This window comes from Agelaius phoeniceus, chromosome 1, assembly GCF_051311805.1.
Source record: "Agelaius phoeniceus isolate bAgePho1 chromosome 1, bAgePho1.hap1, whole genome shotgun sequence".
Taxonomy (NCBI): Eukaryota; Metazoa; Chordata; class Aves; order Passeriformes; family Icteridae; genus Agelaius; species Agelaius phoeniceus.
The window spans coordinates 6,909,704-6,927,800 of NC_135265.1; the positions used below are offsets into that span (position 1 = coordinate 6,909,704).

At 43.5% G+C, this 18,097-nt stretch overlaps 1 protein-coding gene across 9 annotated transcripts in view; it reads right to left on the reverse strand.

Annotated features, from left to right (window-relative positions):
* Positions 1-911: 911 nt before the first annotated feature.
* KMT2C (lysine methyltransferase 2C) overlaps positions 912-18,097 on the reverse strand; it is a 190,205-nt gene continuing 173,019 nt past the window's right edge. For 7 of the 9 annotated variants that reach the window (XM_054644553.2, XM_077189555.1, XM_077189707.1 and 4 more), the window contains 17 exons: positions 17,324-17,536; positions 16,773-16,937; positions 14,958-15,099; positions 13,686-13,833; positions 12,696-12,874; positions 12,443-12,597; positions 12,001-12,253; positions 11,282-11,421; positions 10,222-10,326; positions 7,252-8,371; positions 6,177-6,313; positions 5,870-6,012; positions 5,437-5,605; positions 4,450-4,566; positions 3,773-3,846; positions 3,165-3,273; positions 912-2,936 (listed from right to left, as the gene is read on the reverse strand). In XM_054644553.2, the coding sequence (XP_054500528.2) occupies positions 2,844-2,936; positions 3,165-3,273; positions 3,773-3,846; positions 4,450-4,566; positions 5,437-5,605; positions 5,870-6,012; positions 6,177-6,313; positions 7,252-8,371; positions 10,222-10,326; positions 11,282-11,421; positions 12,001-12,253; positions 12,443-12,597; positions 12,696-12,874; positions 13,686-13,833; positions 14,958-15,099; positions 16,773-16,937; positions 17,324-17,536 (3,462 nt within the window). In that variant the 3' untranslated portion in view covers positions 912-2,843. The remainder of the gene's footprint in view (positions 2,937-3,164; positions 3,274-3,772; positions 3,847-4,449; positions 4,567-5,436; positions 5,606-5,869; positions 6,013-6,176; positions 6,314-7,251; positions 8,372-10,221; positions 10,327-11,281; positions 11,422-12,000; positions 12,254-12,442; positions 12,598-12,695; positions 12,875-13,685; positions 13,834-14,957; positions 15,100-16,772; positions 16,938-17,323; positions 17,537-18,097) is intronic. The other 2 variants (XM_077189353.1, XM_077189402.1) reach the window with 2 other exon arrangements.

Below are 18,097 nucleotides of genomic sequence, written 5' to 3' on the forward strand. Positions count from 1 at the left end.
TATTTACAGTCTGAGTTGGAAGCCACAGAGAATTTTTGACATTTTGCTCCCAGTGGGGAGAGTTGGAGGCTGCTGTCACTGGGAGCAGCTGGTTTCCAGGAGCAGAGGGAGGTGATGGTGTTTGGGATGGTGTCAGTTGTTCCTGCAGGGCATTCCTGGCCACAGACAGATGTGGTGCAGCCACAGAGCCAGGCCAGCACCTGAGTGAGGGTGAGAGATCTGCTGGGAAAAGCCAGCCCTGGGCCAGGGGCCTGCTCCCAGCTGGGCTGCCCGGTGCAAGCAGGAATTCAGAGCTCTGCCCTGTCTGTGAGTGCCTGCTCCCAGCTGACCGAGGAGGCTCTGGTGAATGGGAAGAACAGAGGGAAAAGCCTCATCCCAGGGCAGGCACTGTCACAGCCCCCAGCTTGCTGCTGTCACACTGAGAATTTATTATTTGTAAAGAAGGAAACTCTGGAGCTGGATTTTAAGTCCCTGTGACTTCCTTCTCCTGGCTCCTGGAGTGGGTGGTGGCTGTGGACAGAGATCCTGCAGCAGCCAAAGTTCACCATGTCAACAACACCAGGGGACAGCTCTGGCCTGGCTGCTGCCCACTGCTCCATGGTAAGTCTGGAACCTTTCTTTAGTCTGGACCCATTCTGAGAGTGTGCTGGGAATGTTTCTGGTGTCCAGCACTGTCACAGTGTCAGCATGGGGAGCTTTAACCCCACTCTGGCCTTTTTGCTCACTCTGGAGGGGACTGGGGAAGGGTGTGCAGTGTTCCAACTCATGGGCTGAGATGAGCACGGGGCACCCACTGTGAAATTTTGGATGCACTGGAAAAGGGGGAAGACAAAATACTTCTTGGTGGAAGCAGACACAGATCCTGGAAGAAGCAGAAACCAGACACCTCAAATGACAACAGGAGCATGCACTTTATAGATGTAAAATATTTTTATTCGTAAATGCTGATCTTCTAAATCTGTTTCCACAAATTCCAAAACCCATAACACTCTGTATACTTCAAAAAATTCTTTTTTTTGTGTTGTTTTTGTATTTTTTTTGCCAACATTAGATACTATTATACAGAACAGAAAAAACTGTAGGACAAATACTGGTAGGATGTTGGAATATTGTACAAGAGAAGAAAAATATTCAAGAAACAATTTAATACAGCTATTTATCAAGAGAAAAATATATACAATTGATTTATTCTGTAAGATAAAAATACATCATGCCATATACATTACAAGTTCAGAACTGTATTACTGAATATACCAACAGTTTACAGTCCACTTTAATTGTGCACACAAAAAAAAAAAAAACTTCATTTTTTTTTTATATTTAGCCTGTGAAGTGTCAGTACCAGAATTTTAAGTACAAAATAAAAAGCTAACCTGGTTCAAAATGCTGATTAAATTTCTACAAGCAAACACAAAACAGTGTTTATTTTTTTTAAAGAAATGTAAACAAAAACAATCCATACAAACACATCTTTAAATTACATTTTCCAAAATCCTATTGCCAGAGTCCTGCAGCTGCAAGCACATTACACCTAATTTTTTTCCTTGTTTTCCTTTTAAGAAGGCTATCGCATGAGACTGAAGCTCCAACTCATTCTATGCTGTTTACATGATTTAATCTGTAGGCTGAACAGTCACCTAATCCTTGACTACTTTTGCTGAAGAAAAAAAACCATGTCCAGCCTCTATTTTGGGTGGTTTTAGCAGTTATTCACAGTTATCACAAATTGTAAGCACAAAAAAACCTGACTTAAGAAATAGGGATGCAACAATATAATACAAATAAAATTAATCTAAATTACCCAAACATCTACAAAAGTCAGAGTTGTAATATACACTGCCTTTACCAGGCTTAAGGTTTACTTAAAAAAATTCTCATAAGACCACAGTTGAGACTGCTTTAAACATACAAAACCCCCTCTCTTTAAATTGAGATTTTGGTTATTCCGAAGTGGGAATCGCGTGTCCGTGAGTACATGAGATCATATTGTAACATCCCTATCAACGTTTGAGAATAAGCACCCGAACTGCTGCAGAGTCTGGTAGCATTTGGTCAATAACTATTTTTATACTGTATTTTTTTTTCTCAAAATATTTACACTTTTATACAAAGTAACAGAGTTTTGTTAGTTCTGCAGGTAACAGCAGCAGCTTGGCTTTCTTCTAACTTTCTTTTTAAAAATAGCTTCATTCACTTATTCAATAATAAATACAAAAAGGTTCTCTTATTTTACAGAAATCAAAAACTACAATAAACTGACTCATGGAATCAAGTATTTAAATGTATTTTAGTGCAAGTTATTTTTTCCCTTAGCTCTATCCCTAAGGAAGTCGTTTCAGTACATTCCTTGTTCAGTGGTGTCTACTTTTATTTAAAATTTTTTTCTTTAATTAGAGGGCCTGCCCCTTTATCAAATAAGGCTGTGGCCAGCACTTTGGACTTCTCCCTTTCGCTGGTGATTTCAGTCTTACATTCATAGTGGCCACCTGCCCTCCTGCAGGTCAGCCAGCGGTTCTTTGCCCAAGTTAAACAGTTTCTCCTTAGTGAGCTCAAAAACAAAAGTGCTGGACCATTCTGTTAACTCAGTTTCACCTCCACGTGTCTGGAAAGTCAGCTTCAGATTTTGCCGGCTTGCATCTGGTGCTTGTTGGTTGGTGGGTTATTTTTTCTTTTTTTTCTTTTTTTTTTTTTTTTTTTAAATACTTGTGTAGAAATCTGTATTTCCAGAAGTGATTTTTTTTTTTCCCCCTTCAAAAAGGCAACAATTTTCCGTCGACAAAATCAAAATGTGAATCACTTCTTCCTAGGGACAAGCAACCCTCAAAGACAGCAAGGAATGCATTCTAGTTCATCCACTTTCGGCAGTTTACAGCTCCACAGTGACATGGAATCTTGTGCTGGTCATCTTCAAAATCAAACTTATAGTCATAGCAAAGCTGGAAGGAAAGGCACAAGAGTGGTTATGGAAGAGCTGGGATTTGCCACGACAGCTTAAACAGCAAAACCCAGAGGCAGAGGCTGTGCTGTAAGGGACAGGCAGAGTTTTACAGGAAAGGGGAAGGGAAATGTCACCACTCCCCAGAGCAAACAAGCTGTGCCACTGGCCAGGAATCACGGAATGGATGCACGTGGCAAGAGGGGTGCAAAGCCAGAGCCTGCCCTACCTCCTCCCCCTTCTGGATTCTTCTGCTGGAGCTGATGATAATTTTGTGTCCTCTCTCAAAAGTGACCACCTCAGCCACGCAGTTGGGCGCACACGAGTGGTTGATGTACCTATGAAAGAAGAGTGGGACAGATGAAACCTCTTAGGAAAACCCATCCCTTGAGGCAAATCTGAACCAAACCTCAGCATGGCCTTAGCTCCACGGGCTCACCGCCTTTCCACATACAATTACATTACTCTGTACTTGTTTCTTTACCTAGAAAATGTCAAAAAAAATCAAGGATCAAAAAAAATTCCTTTCTTCACAGCTGCCACGAAACGTAACTGAAAGATGAGCAAAGAGCTGATGGAAGAGACAATGGGGCAGTTTGAAGACTGAATGTACCAGCTCAGAGAATAAACCCCACAAACTCAGAGCCTCCAACAGCCCCAGGCCAACACAGGGGATGCCCCAGGAGAAGGTCAGGGATCCCTCCAGGCCCCAGGAGGAGGTCAGGGATCCCTCCAGGCCCCAGGAGGAGGTCAGGGATCCCTCCAGGGCCCCAGGAGGAGGTCAGGGATCCCTCCAGGCCCCAGGAGGAGGTCAGGGATCCCTCCAGGGCCACCCACCTTGCAGGGCCTCCCGTCAGGGTGGCGTCGATGACGTGGTCGTTGTCAATGCGGAACATGTACACGCCACGGTTCTGGAAGACACAAGTGGCACAAGGACTCTGGGTAAGGTTTGACTGCATTGCCAGGGATGAAGCAACAACATGGCCCAGCTCCATTCTGCATTCCACATCAGGCACTGCCCACTGGCTCACGAGGGAAAGCACTGTCACATACTGCCTGTGTCCCCATGGGTTTGTGAGGGATCATGGGTCATAAACACAAACCTCTGGATAATTCAGTTTTCCCCCAGAGCTTCCCACTGCCTTTCATCCAGGGTGCATGACTGCCTTCCAGTCATAGGCACTGTTACAAAGTTACACAAAGGAAGTGGCTTTAGATTTAAGAAGTTTTCATTAAAAACTGAGGTCCTGACATGTCTGCCAGAACTGTGTCCTCTGGAACAGAGGATGTGTCCTCCCTACCTGGCCAAGGTGCTATAAGATTTATTAAATATTGAAATACTCTGATAACAACCACTGTAGACTCCTCTGGTTTTATTTGAAGCCTATTTTGCATTTATGCCACAGCAGAAAACAAACCAGGGGACCTGAATTCATCAGGCAGAATAGCATTTGTTTTGTTCTATGAATGTCTGAATGGGGAAGGAGAAAGAGGGAATGAACAAACAGCCTTACCTGAGACTCATAGAGCTTCTCCTTCCTGTTTGCCACCTCATTCCGGATAATTGTCCCAATATATTCAATGACCATTGTGTGCTTTTCAATGTCTCGAGCAGCATATAAGCCCAGGCCCTACAGAAAGTACACTGAGAGTTAATAACTTTACACTCACACTGTGTTCCTCACTGTGCCCCAAACCAGCAGTGGAAAGGGGAGAGACAGAAGCAGCACTGATAAATAATTGATGCAGTAACAGCCCAGTGCAGAATCCAGCCTCACACAGATCTCAGAAAACTCAGCTGCTGTTTTGGTGAGAAAGCTGCTCTTACCCCTCTGACACTGAATGTGTAAAGGTTATAAATTCACTTTAAATAAAAGTGGGTTCTGCTAGACCAGAGATACCTGCAAAGAACCCAGGCATGGTGAAGTCCAGCCTGAAATAAACAACTGTGCCCATACATGACAGGATTAGTGACAAAGCTTTTCCAAAACAGACTGTGGGGCAAACCAGCAGCATGACAAAAAGCAATGGATTCTATATTCCTATGAAGGCAAACAAGTACTGAGCTCTTCCTGCTGGTCTTGTTTCACTTCATCAGCTTGGCCTGAGCATCTCATGCTTCCACAGTTTTATTTCTATTTTTGTTAAGTTTTACTATGGTTTTGAGGAATAGGCTAAAAAAGCCAAACAACAAACCACCCCAGAACTTTAAAAAATCCTTTTTCTAGGTGACAATAACAAAGGAATTTTTAAGATATTTACAGTAATTAGAAACAAATCTTACTTAAGGTAAATCTGTGCAATTGATGTACCATGTAAAAACTGCGAATTTTGGAACGAGACTGGAAGGAATTTTGCAATAGTTTTAGTTTCAAATTTTTACCGGGACTTGGATAAATATTTCTATATAAGATATGACATTTACAAGATTTAGCTGTCCAACAGAGATTAATAAAGCATATGCAATTTTTTCAATTGCCCTTTCCTGAGTGGGAGCTGACCTGAATGCGAGAGCGAGCCAGGTACACGTTGGATTTCCACTCGGTTTTCATCTTGCGGTACTGGGAGGACTTGGAATGGACGAACTGTTTGCTGTAAGGCGCGTTCAGCTCCCCCGTGACTGTGCTCTGAAAGGACTTTGATGTGCTGGTGCTATTCAAGGTGTGAGGCCTGTAGGGATTGGGCATGTAACAGGAAAGAATACAAGAAAAACTGAAGATTTCTCTGAAAACAGCCAGGAAACCCAATAAAAACCCTCTCAGACATACAGACACTTAAAGCCAGCTAGCGGAGACACAAAGCAGTTCCTCTGACTGGGGCATGCACATTCACAGCCAAGGACGACAGGGTTTGTAAGCAGCAGACGAAAGCACAAATAACCCTAAAGCAGCCTATAAACCCTGGGCTGTACTATGTGAAATTAAAACAAAATACCTTAACACAAACCTCTTGACATGGGTACTCATTTTAGGCTCGGCACGGGCACAGCCCGTGGGGTTGATGGCAAGAGGAAGTTCCATTAAGGGGTTTCGGCCATAGCGGAAAGTGTAGTTCTCACAGGCCTCAACCCCTGGCAGCTGCAAAAAAAAAACAGAGAGAAAGAAAAAAAAATACAAATAATTACATGTTTAATTACATGTGCAACAAAATGTTTACTTTTCCACACTTCTTTCTGGTCCCCTTCTCATGTGTCTATCCAGCGAGTGGGATGATCCAGCAAGAAGTGGGGCGGTGAACTCACCGATTCTGCAATCCTGGCCACTGCAGAGACTGTCAAACCAAAGAGGTCTTCACCCTTCAGATAGCCGGGGAACAGCTGCAGCATCTCAGATTCTTTCCTAACAGAAGCAACGGGCTCCAGGATTTTATCCCACACACCTACACAACCATTGGGAGAGAATTACAGTGATCAAAAAAATAAAAACTATTGCACTTGGTTTTAAAACAAATTCCTGAGGACATGGGAACCAGAACCCAGCACTGAGAAAGCTTTTGTCTTTGACTGTTTATACAAACAGGTCAGGATCTAAAAAGTGAAGTGGAGAATGATTGTTGAGTTGCTAATTTTTGGGATTTAACAAATCCCAAAGAAACACACCATTGATTCTGCACCCTCAGTTCTCAGAAATTAAGCTTTCAGTGTTCTCAGGAAACTTTCAGTCCTCTGACAAGAACATGGGCAGGTTTCTCTTGAGAAATGCCGCAAAGTATGATTTTCTGCAAGGACACAATATATTCTATTTCCACTGATTGATTATAGTCAGTGCTCATTCTGTGAGGGGATCAGCACCCACAGCACCAAGGCCTTGAGACCCGAGGGCTTACAGGCCTCCAGCACATCCAGGAGCCAATTTCCAAGACCTGCCTAAGTGTTTATGGACACCCTGACATTCTTCACCCTGACAGAGACATTACCCACCCTGAGAACAATGTGGTCACTCAGCTGTTTTTAGAGCTCCCTAATTTGAGCCCAGCTGATTTGAAGATAACTCTGCAGTGGCTCTGTGTTTAAACAAAGTCACTTTTCATGAAATGAAACCTGTGCTGCCTTTCCTACTGCTTTAGTTCATTTTCAACACTCAGTCCCGGGTCTCCTCTGTGGACTTGGAACAATTCTTCTGATCTGCAGCTTATACAATTTCTTCAGAGGTGATCACAGTCTTCACAGCAGGGTATTAAAAATGGGCCCTGGAAGCTCACTATAAACATTGTTAGAACAGTGCCTGCAACAGCTGCTTCAAACAGGTACTGCTGGTTACCACAGTAACAATGAACAGGAAAGCCAAAAATTCCTCATCTTAGCTGACAAAATTTACCTTTAGGTGTTGTGTCAGTCAGAACCAGATCCTCGTGGCCCTGCTCCAGCACCTTGATGACGAAGAGCGGGAGCCCGTCCTTCTCCTCGATGGAGCAGAGGTAGCGGCAGCGCCTGTTGGCGTACCTCATGCTCCAGTACAGCCGGCTGGCCTCGTAGCCCACGGGGAACAGGGCTTTGGAGGAGTGGAAGGCCTGCATCTGCTGTGGCAGCAGCTGGCCCACGGCGTGGAAGATGAGGCTGCCCACGCGGAAGGTGTGGTCGCGCTCGCCGCGCTGGACGATGCTGGCGATCTGCCGCACCTCGTCGCGCTGCACGTACACCCTCCGGAACACCGCGAAGTAACTCAGCTCCTGCTCGTGAGTTCCCTTTGGTTTGTGCATGGGGCAAAGCATGGTCTTGTCTTTAAAAAACATGCATTGTGCTTTAATGGCACAGGTAAAGTGATAAATATTGGTGCACCTTAACCTGTGGCAACCGCTGGTGGCACCCATTTTGTGACAGAACATGCATTTCATCTGCAGGCCTCTCCGCAGTGCTAGTTCCACGTTTATTAAGGCACCAGCTTGTGTCTCGTAGACTTCTGTAGACCAAAGAGCACAGTTCAAATGGACCCAAAGGTCTAAATCCAGGTTGAGAAGCCTTGCTGGTCCATCAGTTAATCCGTCACCCTCCTCGTGACAGAAGCAACATTTCCTGTAGTCTTTAGGCACGGGGTCTGGTTTAAGGGTTGTGCCCAGTTTTTTAAGAAATTCATCTATTTCTTCTTCACAAGGAGGTTTGAATGATCCTTTAGGAATCACAATCTGAATGCTCCACTTTTTCCATTTCATCCCTTTCCATTTCTTACTGGGAGGCCGGCAGTCCTCCAGACTGCTGTGTATTGCTTTTAACCTGGGTTTGAGTTTCACCGTTACCTTCAGCTCGTCCGGTTTCGCCTCCACCTTGGCTGCTTCAAAGGCAGGGGGGAACATGATGGGGGGTGATGAGGGTGGGGAAACCTTCTCCTGCAGCTGAGGCAGACAATGGACATCCAAAGTGGAGATGTTGTTGCTATATTGATGGAATGCTTTGGGAGGCCTCTCCTTCATCGGTGACTGTGGCAGGTTTGGGACCGATTCCTGGTAATCAAAAGAAAACTCTTTAAGAAAAAGATCCCAAACTTGTTGATTGTTAAATATAACCTGAAAACATGGGAGAGGCTTCTCCAAATGCCTAAAATCAAGATGCAGCAACAGAGAAAGATGAAATTATCCTGACCCATGTTACCACGGCTTGGAGCAGGAAACTCCCAGCCTACCTAGAACATGGTGACCCTTTGATATATGAGAGAAAGCACAAAAAATCCTTTGTCCAGGTTCTGAATGCAAAACTCCTCAATTGCCCTTGGTGAGCTGACTGCCAGCTTTAGCTCTTAGGGATTCTTAGAAAGTTCTGTTACAACACAAAGTAACCTTAAAATATGGGTCACAAACTAACTTAAAGCATAAGAATCTGATATATGCTAGAAATGGAAAATTTAGAACTAATGTCAAATAATTTTTTCCTGGAAACAAGTAGGAGGAATTTCTTCAGGGCTTTGGATTAGATACAACTTGAGGACTTAAAACTATTCAGTCACAGTAATCAAGAATTATACCTGCAGAGATTTGTGGAAAAAAAACCCACAAAAAGCTAAGAGAGAAAACAAGAACAACAAAGGAAGTTTATATTATGAAGTGCTTAACGTGGTTTGTGTGATTAATCTTGAAAGAGTAAATTAAAGGATCAAGAGGCTGAACATGACATTTAATTAACTAAATTAGGTACATGCTGATGCACTTGTAGAGGAATGTTACCCTGTTTATACAACAACTGAAAATGAGCTACATGGGACACTAAAAGGATATGGATGTATACAGAGTTATCTTCTCCAGGTTGTATTTTTTAAATTCAGTTCCTCCTGAGAAAGTAAGTAGGATATACTTGAAGGAAGGCTTCAAACTATACAGTCTATACAGGACTATGAGAACACATTAATTAGGTAAAGCTTGAAGGACACAGCCTGTTCTGTCCAATAGTTTAGGGAAAAAAAGGTACATTTGATCTAGAAACAGCAGAAGACAAGTTAGTTAAGAGAAGTACTCAAAAAATTTCAACTGTGAGAAACTCAACAAGATCATTCAGTCTTCAGTGAAGACTATTTCACTTTTAATGATTAAATAATTAGATAAATTTAAGTTCCCTTTCTCCTGGCTGAATGACCCTTGAGACAGCAAGAAATGATGCCCCATTTCTCTCGGGTGTCAGACACCCCTTGCAGTGTCTGCAGGTAGAGAACTACAGCAGAATCACCATCATCATTTGGGACCACCTGAGAAAATTCCCTGCCCTAATTTCACCTTCAGCTGAATGAACTTCTTCAGATGTACTTCTCCAGTAATAAAAAACTCCTTCTCCTGGTCACTGTCAGCTCACGGGCTCCTTGCTGGTGTTTTGGTAATCAATGCTTTAAAATGCTAGCTTCACCCAAATAAAGTCAGGGAACAGGATTCTATTTTCCCAGTTACACTGAACAAATTAAACTCTTTTTACAAACTTGCTGCTCAATTATTATTTTCACAGGTGTAATTTTAGTTTTAACTGTACAAGCCAAATCCAAATGCAGGATATACCCCTTAAAAACATGTCTGTGGCTGTTTACAATGCCCAGAGAACTTGAATTACTCATTTTTTGAGACTGCATCTTCCAAGCCTGGGAGGGGAGCCAAAGGTGATGGCTTTTCTGCCATGCATCTGTCAGACACAAAGTTCTGCAAATATGATTTTTAATTCATGCTGCTGGTTCAGAATCTCAATGTCTGAATATAGAGCAATTAATTTATAAACCTCTCAAATGAAGTGCAAACTTCCCCCTCGGCCCCTCTCTGTTCTCCAACAAATAGCTGCAATAATTTCAGCTCACTTGGGTCTGCCAGTGTTTGATACTTACTTTGTTCTCTGAGTTTTTTGCTTGCACAGCTGCTGAATAAAGAACAAAGCAGTTGTTGCTACAGAATACAATGTCCTTCATTTTATCTGAGCCTTCTTGGGAATCCTGGGAATCAAACACAGAAGAGTGTAAGAAGTGCATTTTAATACCATTCTTCACATAGTAAGTGTAATGAAACAAGTCTTCCAATCTGGCTGGAAACTCTTTTATTTGCAGAACATTTGTGAAATAATGAGGGATGCTGTGATATAAATACTTGATTATTTGACAGATCTAACGTTGCCATCACTTACACCCCTGTTCTTCAGCATTTTCTGCCTTTCACAGAAGTTTAACAATCAAAATAAAGCATTCTACACCATGCACCCATCTGCTCCATAGGCACTCTTGCAAAGCAAAAATCCATTTTCTTTTATCTTTAGATGGCAAAAGAATGTCTCATTTCAGCCTAATCAAAGCCACATCACACTGTTTTATCTCCTGATCCATCTGCAAAACCTTACTGGGAATTCAGTGCATTCCTGTCTGCAAGAACACTTTACTCTCTGCAAGTTCTGGCTGTGTCTTTGTGGTGTAGTCACCTCCTGGTCACTGAGGAGCAATGGCATTCTTTGAAGGAATGACAGCTCCCAGTGTAAGGACAAGAGATTGCAACTGAAATCTGATTCCTGCCCAAAAGGAGTGCAAGCATTCCTGCTCTTACAGTAATTCCTGACACAGCAACGTGGCTGCCTCACAAATCAGCTTTTTTTTGAATTGAGATCCCTGAAGAGGTCAGGGAAGGAGGCTGGTAGCAGAGCTTTGAGAAGTCCCATAGATGGGACCTGTTTTATGAAATGTCCTGGGATTCATTTTGTATCAGTAACAACAACTTTGCCATTTTTTAGCTGTACTGCAGATGTGCCTGAATGTCCCACCTGAATCAGGACACACAAGGAAGGGGAACAGCACAGGAAGCTGAAGTGCTCTTGGCTGGCAGGACGAGCAGGACTTTGTGCCATCCCTTGCTTTAAGGAGCCCAGCTGAGCACAGGGCCCTGCCCTGGCACCTCAGCACTGACCTGTTTGAGGAAGGGCAGGTCCTTGAAGGATTTCCTGACACCACTGCCCAGAACCACGACCTTGCAGTGGGAGCACCAGCGAGGCCTTAGGGCTGAGCCTTCTGCCATGCTCTGGCTGTGATCCTTGTAGCCAGCCAGACCTGGGGAACAGATTTTCTGTCAGAGGCTGCATCAGATCAAAGCAGATTTATGAGATCACAGTATTCTTCACTGGTCTAGAGGACTGCCACCCTCCTGAATAGGGCATGGAAGGAGGGCTTTAAACCTTGATCTGACAGATAAATTGTATAAATCAGATCTAAAACAACTGTGAAAACCAGGCAAAAACACATTCTTGTGTAAAAAAATCACAAAATTAACTAACACAGGAATAGAGGCTTGAACAATCATGTCAAGCTTTTCAGCATGGAAACAATCTTCCTGAATGAAGTATTTAAAACCAGACTGGACATAAAAACCCTAATAATGTTAGGAATTATGGGAGAAATGCCTCACTGACAGTGATGTAAACAAACAATGGAAATCAGAGATGGATGAGAACTACTCATGGTTAAATCCAGGAGCATCCACATGATCATGTAAGAAGAGAAAGGTTTTATGTGGAACAAGAACTGAATATTGAATATTGAGTTTAGAGCATGGATTTATGAGGCTGAGATGCATCAATACTGACTCAGTTAATCCCTGGTACTGAGCAGGGGAGGTTCAAGCCCACTCACCATTGCTGTTGGCAGGGAATGGCACATTGGCCTGCTTCAGTCCATAGGGCCCCACGATCCTGGCAGGTCCCATGGATCCTGCCTGGGGACCCTGCAGGAGCAAGTGCTGCCTGTACTCCATGGATGGGTTCCCTCTGTGAGTGTTGGTGGCTGCCATGGAGGATGGGACATCTGGAGCATTACTGACCTCGTAACTGTTGGGAATTCTGACATGGAGCAGGTTGGAGAATGCTGCTACAACGCTACTGATGTTCTAAAAAGAGGAATAAAAACCAAAATAATTTGTTTACATCTGACAAGCAGCTCAGACAGCAGAGATACAAACTATTAGAAGATTGTAACAGCATGATTATTGCACTGTAAACCCCTCAGAGTCACTACACATAACCCAAATTAACTGCTGTTGTACTCTATGTATGCAATACATGCTTATTCTTTTTACCTCAGCAGCTGTGGGATGTAAAGTAATTGCTACAGAGATAAGGCCAGATTTAGGACCGTTCTGGGATGGTCCAAGCTGGGAGGAGAAGAAGCCAGAACCAGGTAAGGCTCCTGAACCAGGTTCTGATTTTATGTAATTCCTTTTGGCTTCTGAACCTGAAAATGAACCAGAATACAGCAGGTTAATCTTACACTTAAGGGAACAGACAGAAAACCAATCCTAGCTGTTAGTGCTCCCTCTGCTGCAGCCTCACCTTTCCCAGTGCTGCTGGGCAGGATGGGAATGATGGGAGATGGGACAGGTTCTGGGTTCTCCTCCTTTACAACCGACAAGTCCGGGTAGCGACTGATCTCCATTCCCACCACGCTCTCAGGAGAGGAAGAAGGAACAAAGCTGTCAGGAGTGTCCCTGTCCTCACAGTGATCCTGAACCCTGGAACAAAACCCAAAAAAGCTGGTTTGAAAATGGACTAAACTTTTGGTAAGCCAAAGTTATAAATCATGACAGGGAACTAAAATGAACTTGCTGGTTGTTCCTGGTCACAGAACACAAGTAGGTGGTTGGCCATCACCTCTGGGTATCTCATATTCCATTGCACACATATTCCATTTCTTGGGAAAGATCCATAGAGAAAACAAAGACACTAACAAAGCCAAACCCTCTGTTCCCCATGGCTCTATCCACCAGGGTAAAATAATGAGCATTTAATATTTGAACTGTTTTAATATTTAAATTGTCTGGCCTTTGTCCACATTCAGGCTCCAGTGTTTCACAGACACTGTTATTTTGGGCAGGCAAGTGGAAGGGAGGCAAAAGGGAAGATCTCTGCAGGGAGACCCATGTTCCAGTGTTTCTCACCTGGGAAACTGAGTGGAGCTCTGCAGTTTCAGGCTGGCTCCTGCACAGTCTTGCTGCTGCTACAGCAGTCACCTGTCACTGCAGCATCTCATTGCTCCAGGAAAAGCACCTATTTGTACCATTTTCTTCCACTTTTAAAAGACAAGGTAAGGAATCCCTAACAATTTAACAGAATCTAAAGTCTAGCAATGGATGGAATCACCTACTTCACTCTGCCACTCTCTACACTTGGAATGTTAAGAGTTAAAATGATCCCATTCCATTCTCTGCCCTTCTGTGCCTGTGCAAAAAGGATTTTGTTTCTCCACACCTTCACAGTCTCATCCAATGAAAGATCACAGAATCTGCTCCAAATACCTTTTTGTAGATGTCAAGTAAAACCTACCTTAACTCCTCCTGGTTGTTGTGAGGTGGTGTTGGAAGGGAAGCAGGAACATCCACAGTTTTGGGGCCCTGAGCCATTGCTCTGGCTAATAAATCATCTTGTGGTCTGAAAGGCAACTGGAACTGCTTTGGCCCCAGAGCTTTGGTAACTGAAACCAGAGAGGCACAGCACAATGAGACATCTGGACAGCTCTTGCAGTGACAGACATGCTGCCTGCTGGGCGTGGGTGGGGCCTCATGGTGACACCACTCTCAAGACATTTGGGAGCTCAAAAAATTGTGACCATTCAGGATTAACTTCCATTTTTACAAAAACCTGCAAATTTTGAGCAAACAGGGCCTGAAAGACTTTTGAGTGTGTCTTCTGCCACAATGAGAGGATGTTTGTTTACTTAAAAACCCACAAAAGTACAAAAAAATCAACAATTTTGCAACAACAAAGGAAAAGGAATGTGAAAAAAAGGATTTTAATCACTGAATGGTGTTTACAAAGACCCAGTATAAAGAACAGAAAGCAATTTTAACTGTCCAAATTGTAAGTACCAGGAAATACACACTGACTGCACACATTCTGGATAGGCTGCTTTGAGCTCACTCAACCAAGGAGCTCATGCCAGTCATTTGTACTGGACCTAAAAAACTAATCCTAAGGTTTTCTTTCTCATTTCTTAAGAGTATGTCTAGCTCTCAGCATGTTTTTGAATGGGAACAAGGCAAAGGCACCAACACCTGACACTATACTGGTGGAAAATATTGCTGGCTAGCTAAAGTCATGATTAGAACCTTGAGAAGTCTGGGCATTTTGTTTTTATAAAGGAGCATTGCAACTGAGAAGCATCAGAGGAGGTAACCTGGAGGAGTCTGAGGGGACTCCCAGCAGCCTCCAGTTTCCCCATGATGGGGGGCAGAGGGGCAGGTGTGATCTCCTCTCTGGTCACCAGTGAAGGGACCCAAGGCAATGGCCTGAAGTTGTGTCAGGGGAGGTTTAGGGTGGATATCTATGTGGTTCTTCACCCAGAGGGTGGCTGGGCACTGAACAGGGTCCCCAGGGCAGTGGTCACAGCACCAAACCTGACAGAGCTCCAAGAGCATTTGGACAACGCTCTCAGGCACAGGGTGGGATTGCTGGGGGTGTCCTGTGCAGGGCTGGGAGCTGGACTCAATAATCCTTGTGGGTCCCTTCCAGCTCAGCATGTTTTGTGATTCTGAGATCTATTTTGCCATTTGCTAGAAGCAGGACAGACCTTACAGCCCCAACACACACGAGCCTTACCATCATGGCCTCCCAGCACGCCGGCCTTGCCCGCGAGCTCCTCGGTGGTGGCGAAGCCATTGACCAACTTCTGGCAGGCCACGGGCGGTGGCGTGGGAGGGAGAGAGGCCGGCGGCGTCGGGGGATTGCTCAGATTGTTCTGCTGCAGGACAGGGATTAAAGAATCATCAAGCAGGATCAACACAGGTGTAGCCATGATATTTTCTGAAAAATCCTTTCCTTAGGAATTTTTCTCCTGAGAAGCCTCAGGAACAAAATGTAAACAATGGTTATCAGTTGCTGTGGAATGCAACAGGTGGATCTGTGATTGGTCTCATGTGGTTGTTTCTAATTAATGGCCAATCACAGTCCAGCTGTCTGGACTGTCTTGGTCAGTCACAAGCCTTTGTTATCATTCTTATTCTATTCTTAGCCAGCCTTCTGATAAAATCCTTTCTTCTATTTTTTTAGTATAGATATAATATAATATAATATCATATCATATCATATCATATCATATCATATCATATTTATCATAAAATAATCAATCAAGCCTTCTGAAACATGGAATCAAATCCTCGTCTCTTCCCTCATCCCAAGACCCCTGTGAACCCCATCACAGAGGGAGAGAACCTGCCCTGTTCCAGTACCAGACAATGCAACCCCCTCAGAGTTTTAGAGCCAGAGGCAGAACTGATATGCAGCCATAGCTGAGACCCAAGCATGAGACACAGAAGTATCTACTGTACAAAACACAATGATTGGCTTTTCTTGTATCAGGGATATCAGAGAAACAGTTCACATGAGTAAACACTGCCAAATACACAGCCAAAAGATTTACAGAAATGCACTAAGAACATTGTAAGGAACGGTTTCAAACAAGTTCCCCTAGTTTCAGCAGAGGCCCCAACTCCATGCTGAGAGTTGTTCCACGGTGACTCTCCAGCACCATGACCAAGTCAGCCTCCCCAGCTGCCCCTCAAGGGGAAGCTGCCTCACCTTCAGCACAGGATCAGCTGTCACTGAAGCAGCCACCACTGAAGCAGCCACCATGGAGCAGCAGATACTCTGCAAGTTCATACTCTGGGCTACTTCTCACCAGTTTATTCAAGTGCCCACATTTTAAATGAAAATTAAATGAGAACTTCAGTATCTGTTGTTCCTGCAGTCATGCCCACAAAGCTAATCCTCATTACTTACTTTTGACCACAAGAACTATTTCTGTATGTCCCATTCTCAGCTTACACACTGTGTAAGGCTGGAGAAAACACCACTGGATTTAATAGGTTTTTAATTAGGGTATCCAAGCAGCAAATTTGATTCTGTCTGTTCAGTATCCCACTGCCCATCCAGTATTGCCACTCTGATCTCAGAGACTAAGTTTTAAATGCTGTGGGTTATTAACTCATCAACAAACAGTCTATTTTGTTCAAAGCTCCCAGGGTCTTAGTTAGGGCTTGGTGGGCAAATGAGAAAAAGTCTATTTCTTATTTAATTCACATTAAGAAATGTTTAATGCTTTCAAAGACTCTGCAAAATACTGAGAATTCAGTCTTTTCTGCTCCACAAAACTGTAATTACAATTTTCATTCTTTAGCATCCATTTGTTAGAAGAGCATTTGCAGTTTTTCATTAGTTTACAACAACAGTTTCCAGAACCAATTTCACTTTCAGAGAGTAAAACAATGGTGACTGTTGCACACTATCTAGTCTAGCAATAAAAGATTATTTTTCTTCTAGTTGCATAAAAGGCAAGAACTCTGACTAGGAGTAATAATATAATGGACTTCTCTTCCCACAGAGAGCACACCACAGAAATCCAGATTAAAACCATACCTTGTAAATGAGCTGGGAGTAGTAATCTGAAGCCCCATCAAGAGTAGCACTGCCAAAACTTCCCACAAGTCGATTTCCACCATTGAGCTGGCCACTGCCATAAGGGAGAAAGTGTGCAAAGCTCACTCCAATTATTGGTTCCACCAAAGGCAGAAGAGAAAGTTGCTGTATTAAAAGAAAATAAAAGTCAGAAATTAAGTCTAAGACAGAACACTGCAATTCTCCAGTCAGTAGAGTGGTTTCTAATTTAAAAGAAGAATTGGAATTTATCCACTCTCAGGAAATTGTTCAGTTCCAGCTCCCTGCCACTCATCCAGAGGCTGCCAGAGCTGACAGGAATTCTGTGGCTTTGGGACTACCTGCCATGTCAGCCCTCCTCCCAAAATTAAACACCAAACTTTAAATTCCCTGATTTTGTGGAAGTTCACATTTTCCCCAACCTGCGCTCAAAATTCAACTTAAGCATCAACTTCACTTCCACTGGGAGAAATCCACAGCTCCACAAATCCACATGGCCTCTGGGCTGCCTCTGCCAGCCCCTGCACACTCACCTGTTTCAGCTGGATGAAGGTATCTGCATTAGGATAAACTGCCTGCTTCTCTTCTTCCTCTTTTTTCCTCTTCTTGGAGCGCGGAGCTGCCTTCTCTCCCGTCCTCTGAGCCCGCTTGTTTCTCTGCTTCTTGGTTTCAGGTCCTCCATCTGCTCTCTGGAGCTGGCTGTTACTGCACCCAAATGTACCTTGCATCTGGGCTACTGCAGTTTGCTGGGTGAAAAAAGGAAGTGCAGCAGAATTTTTGACATGTTAATACACAGTTCACTCCAATTTACTGCATGATTCTGAAAGCACAGGCTCCGAGTAATAAATCTCACTGATAACAAAGTGGATTTTACTGGCAGGTGGAACTGCTAAACTGTCCCTACAGACAGAATTATGACCTCCCATTAATACCACTGACATCTGAAAACATCATTAAAAACTCACAGGCCAGTAACTGTCTCTTTTGAATACCCCCGAAAATAAAGTTACATGTGCATGAAACCTTGGAGATGTTCACAAGGGCCTAATGAAAGACAGACTTGGTGATAGAAGAGAGGCATGGAAGTTAATATAATACCAAAGTATTTTGAGGTTAGCAACAAAAAATGTGTTGTGAAATCTTTCTGGATTGTTCCACTTGCTTAAATACTTCCAGTACAAATCTGCAAAGCCTTTCTTCCCATGGAAGCAAAGCTGGGTAAAAGCATCGGGATGGAATGCTAATGCTACAGGGGCAAGCCAAAAGAAAGTCCATTCTTAAAAAATTCATTATTATTTTAAACAGCT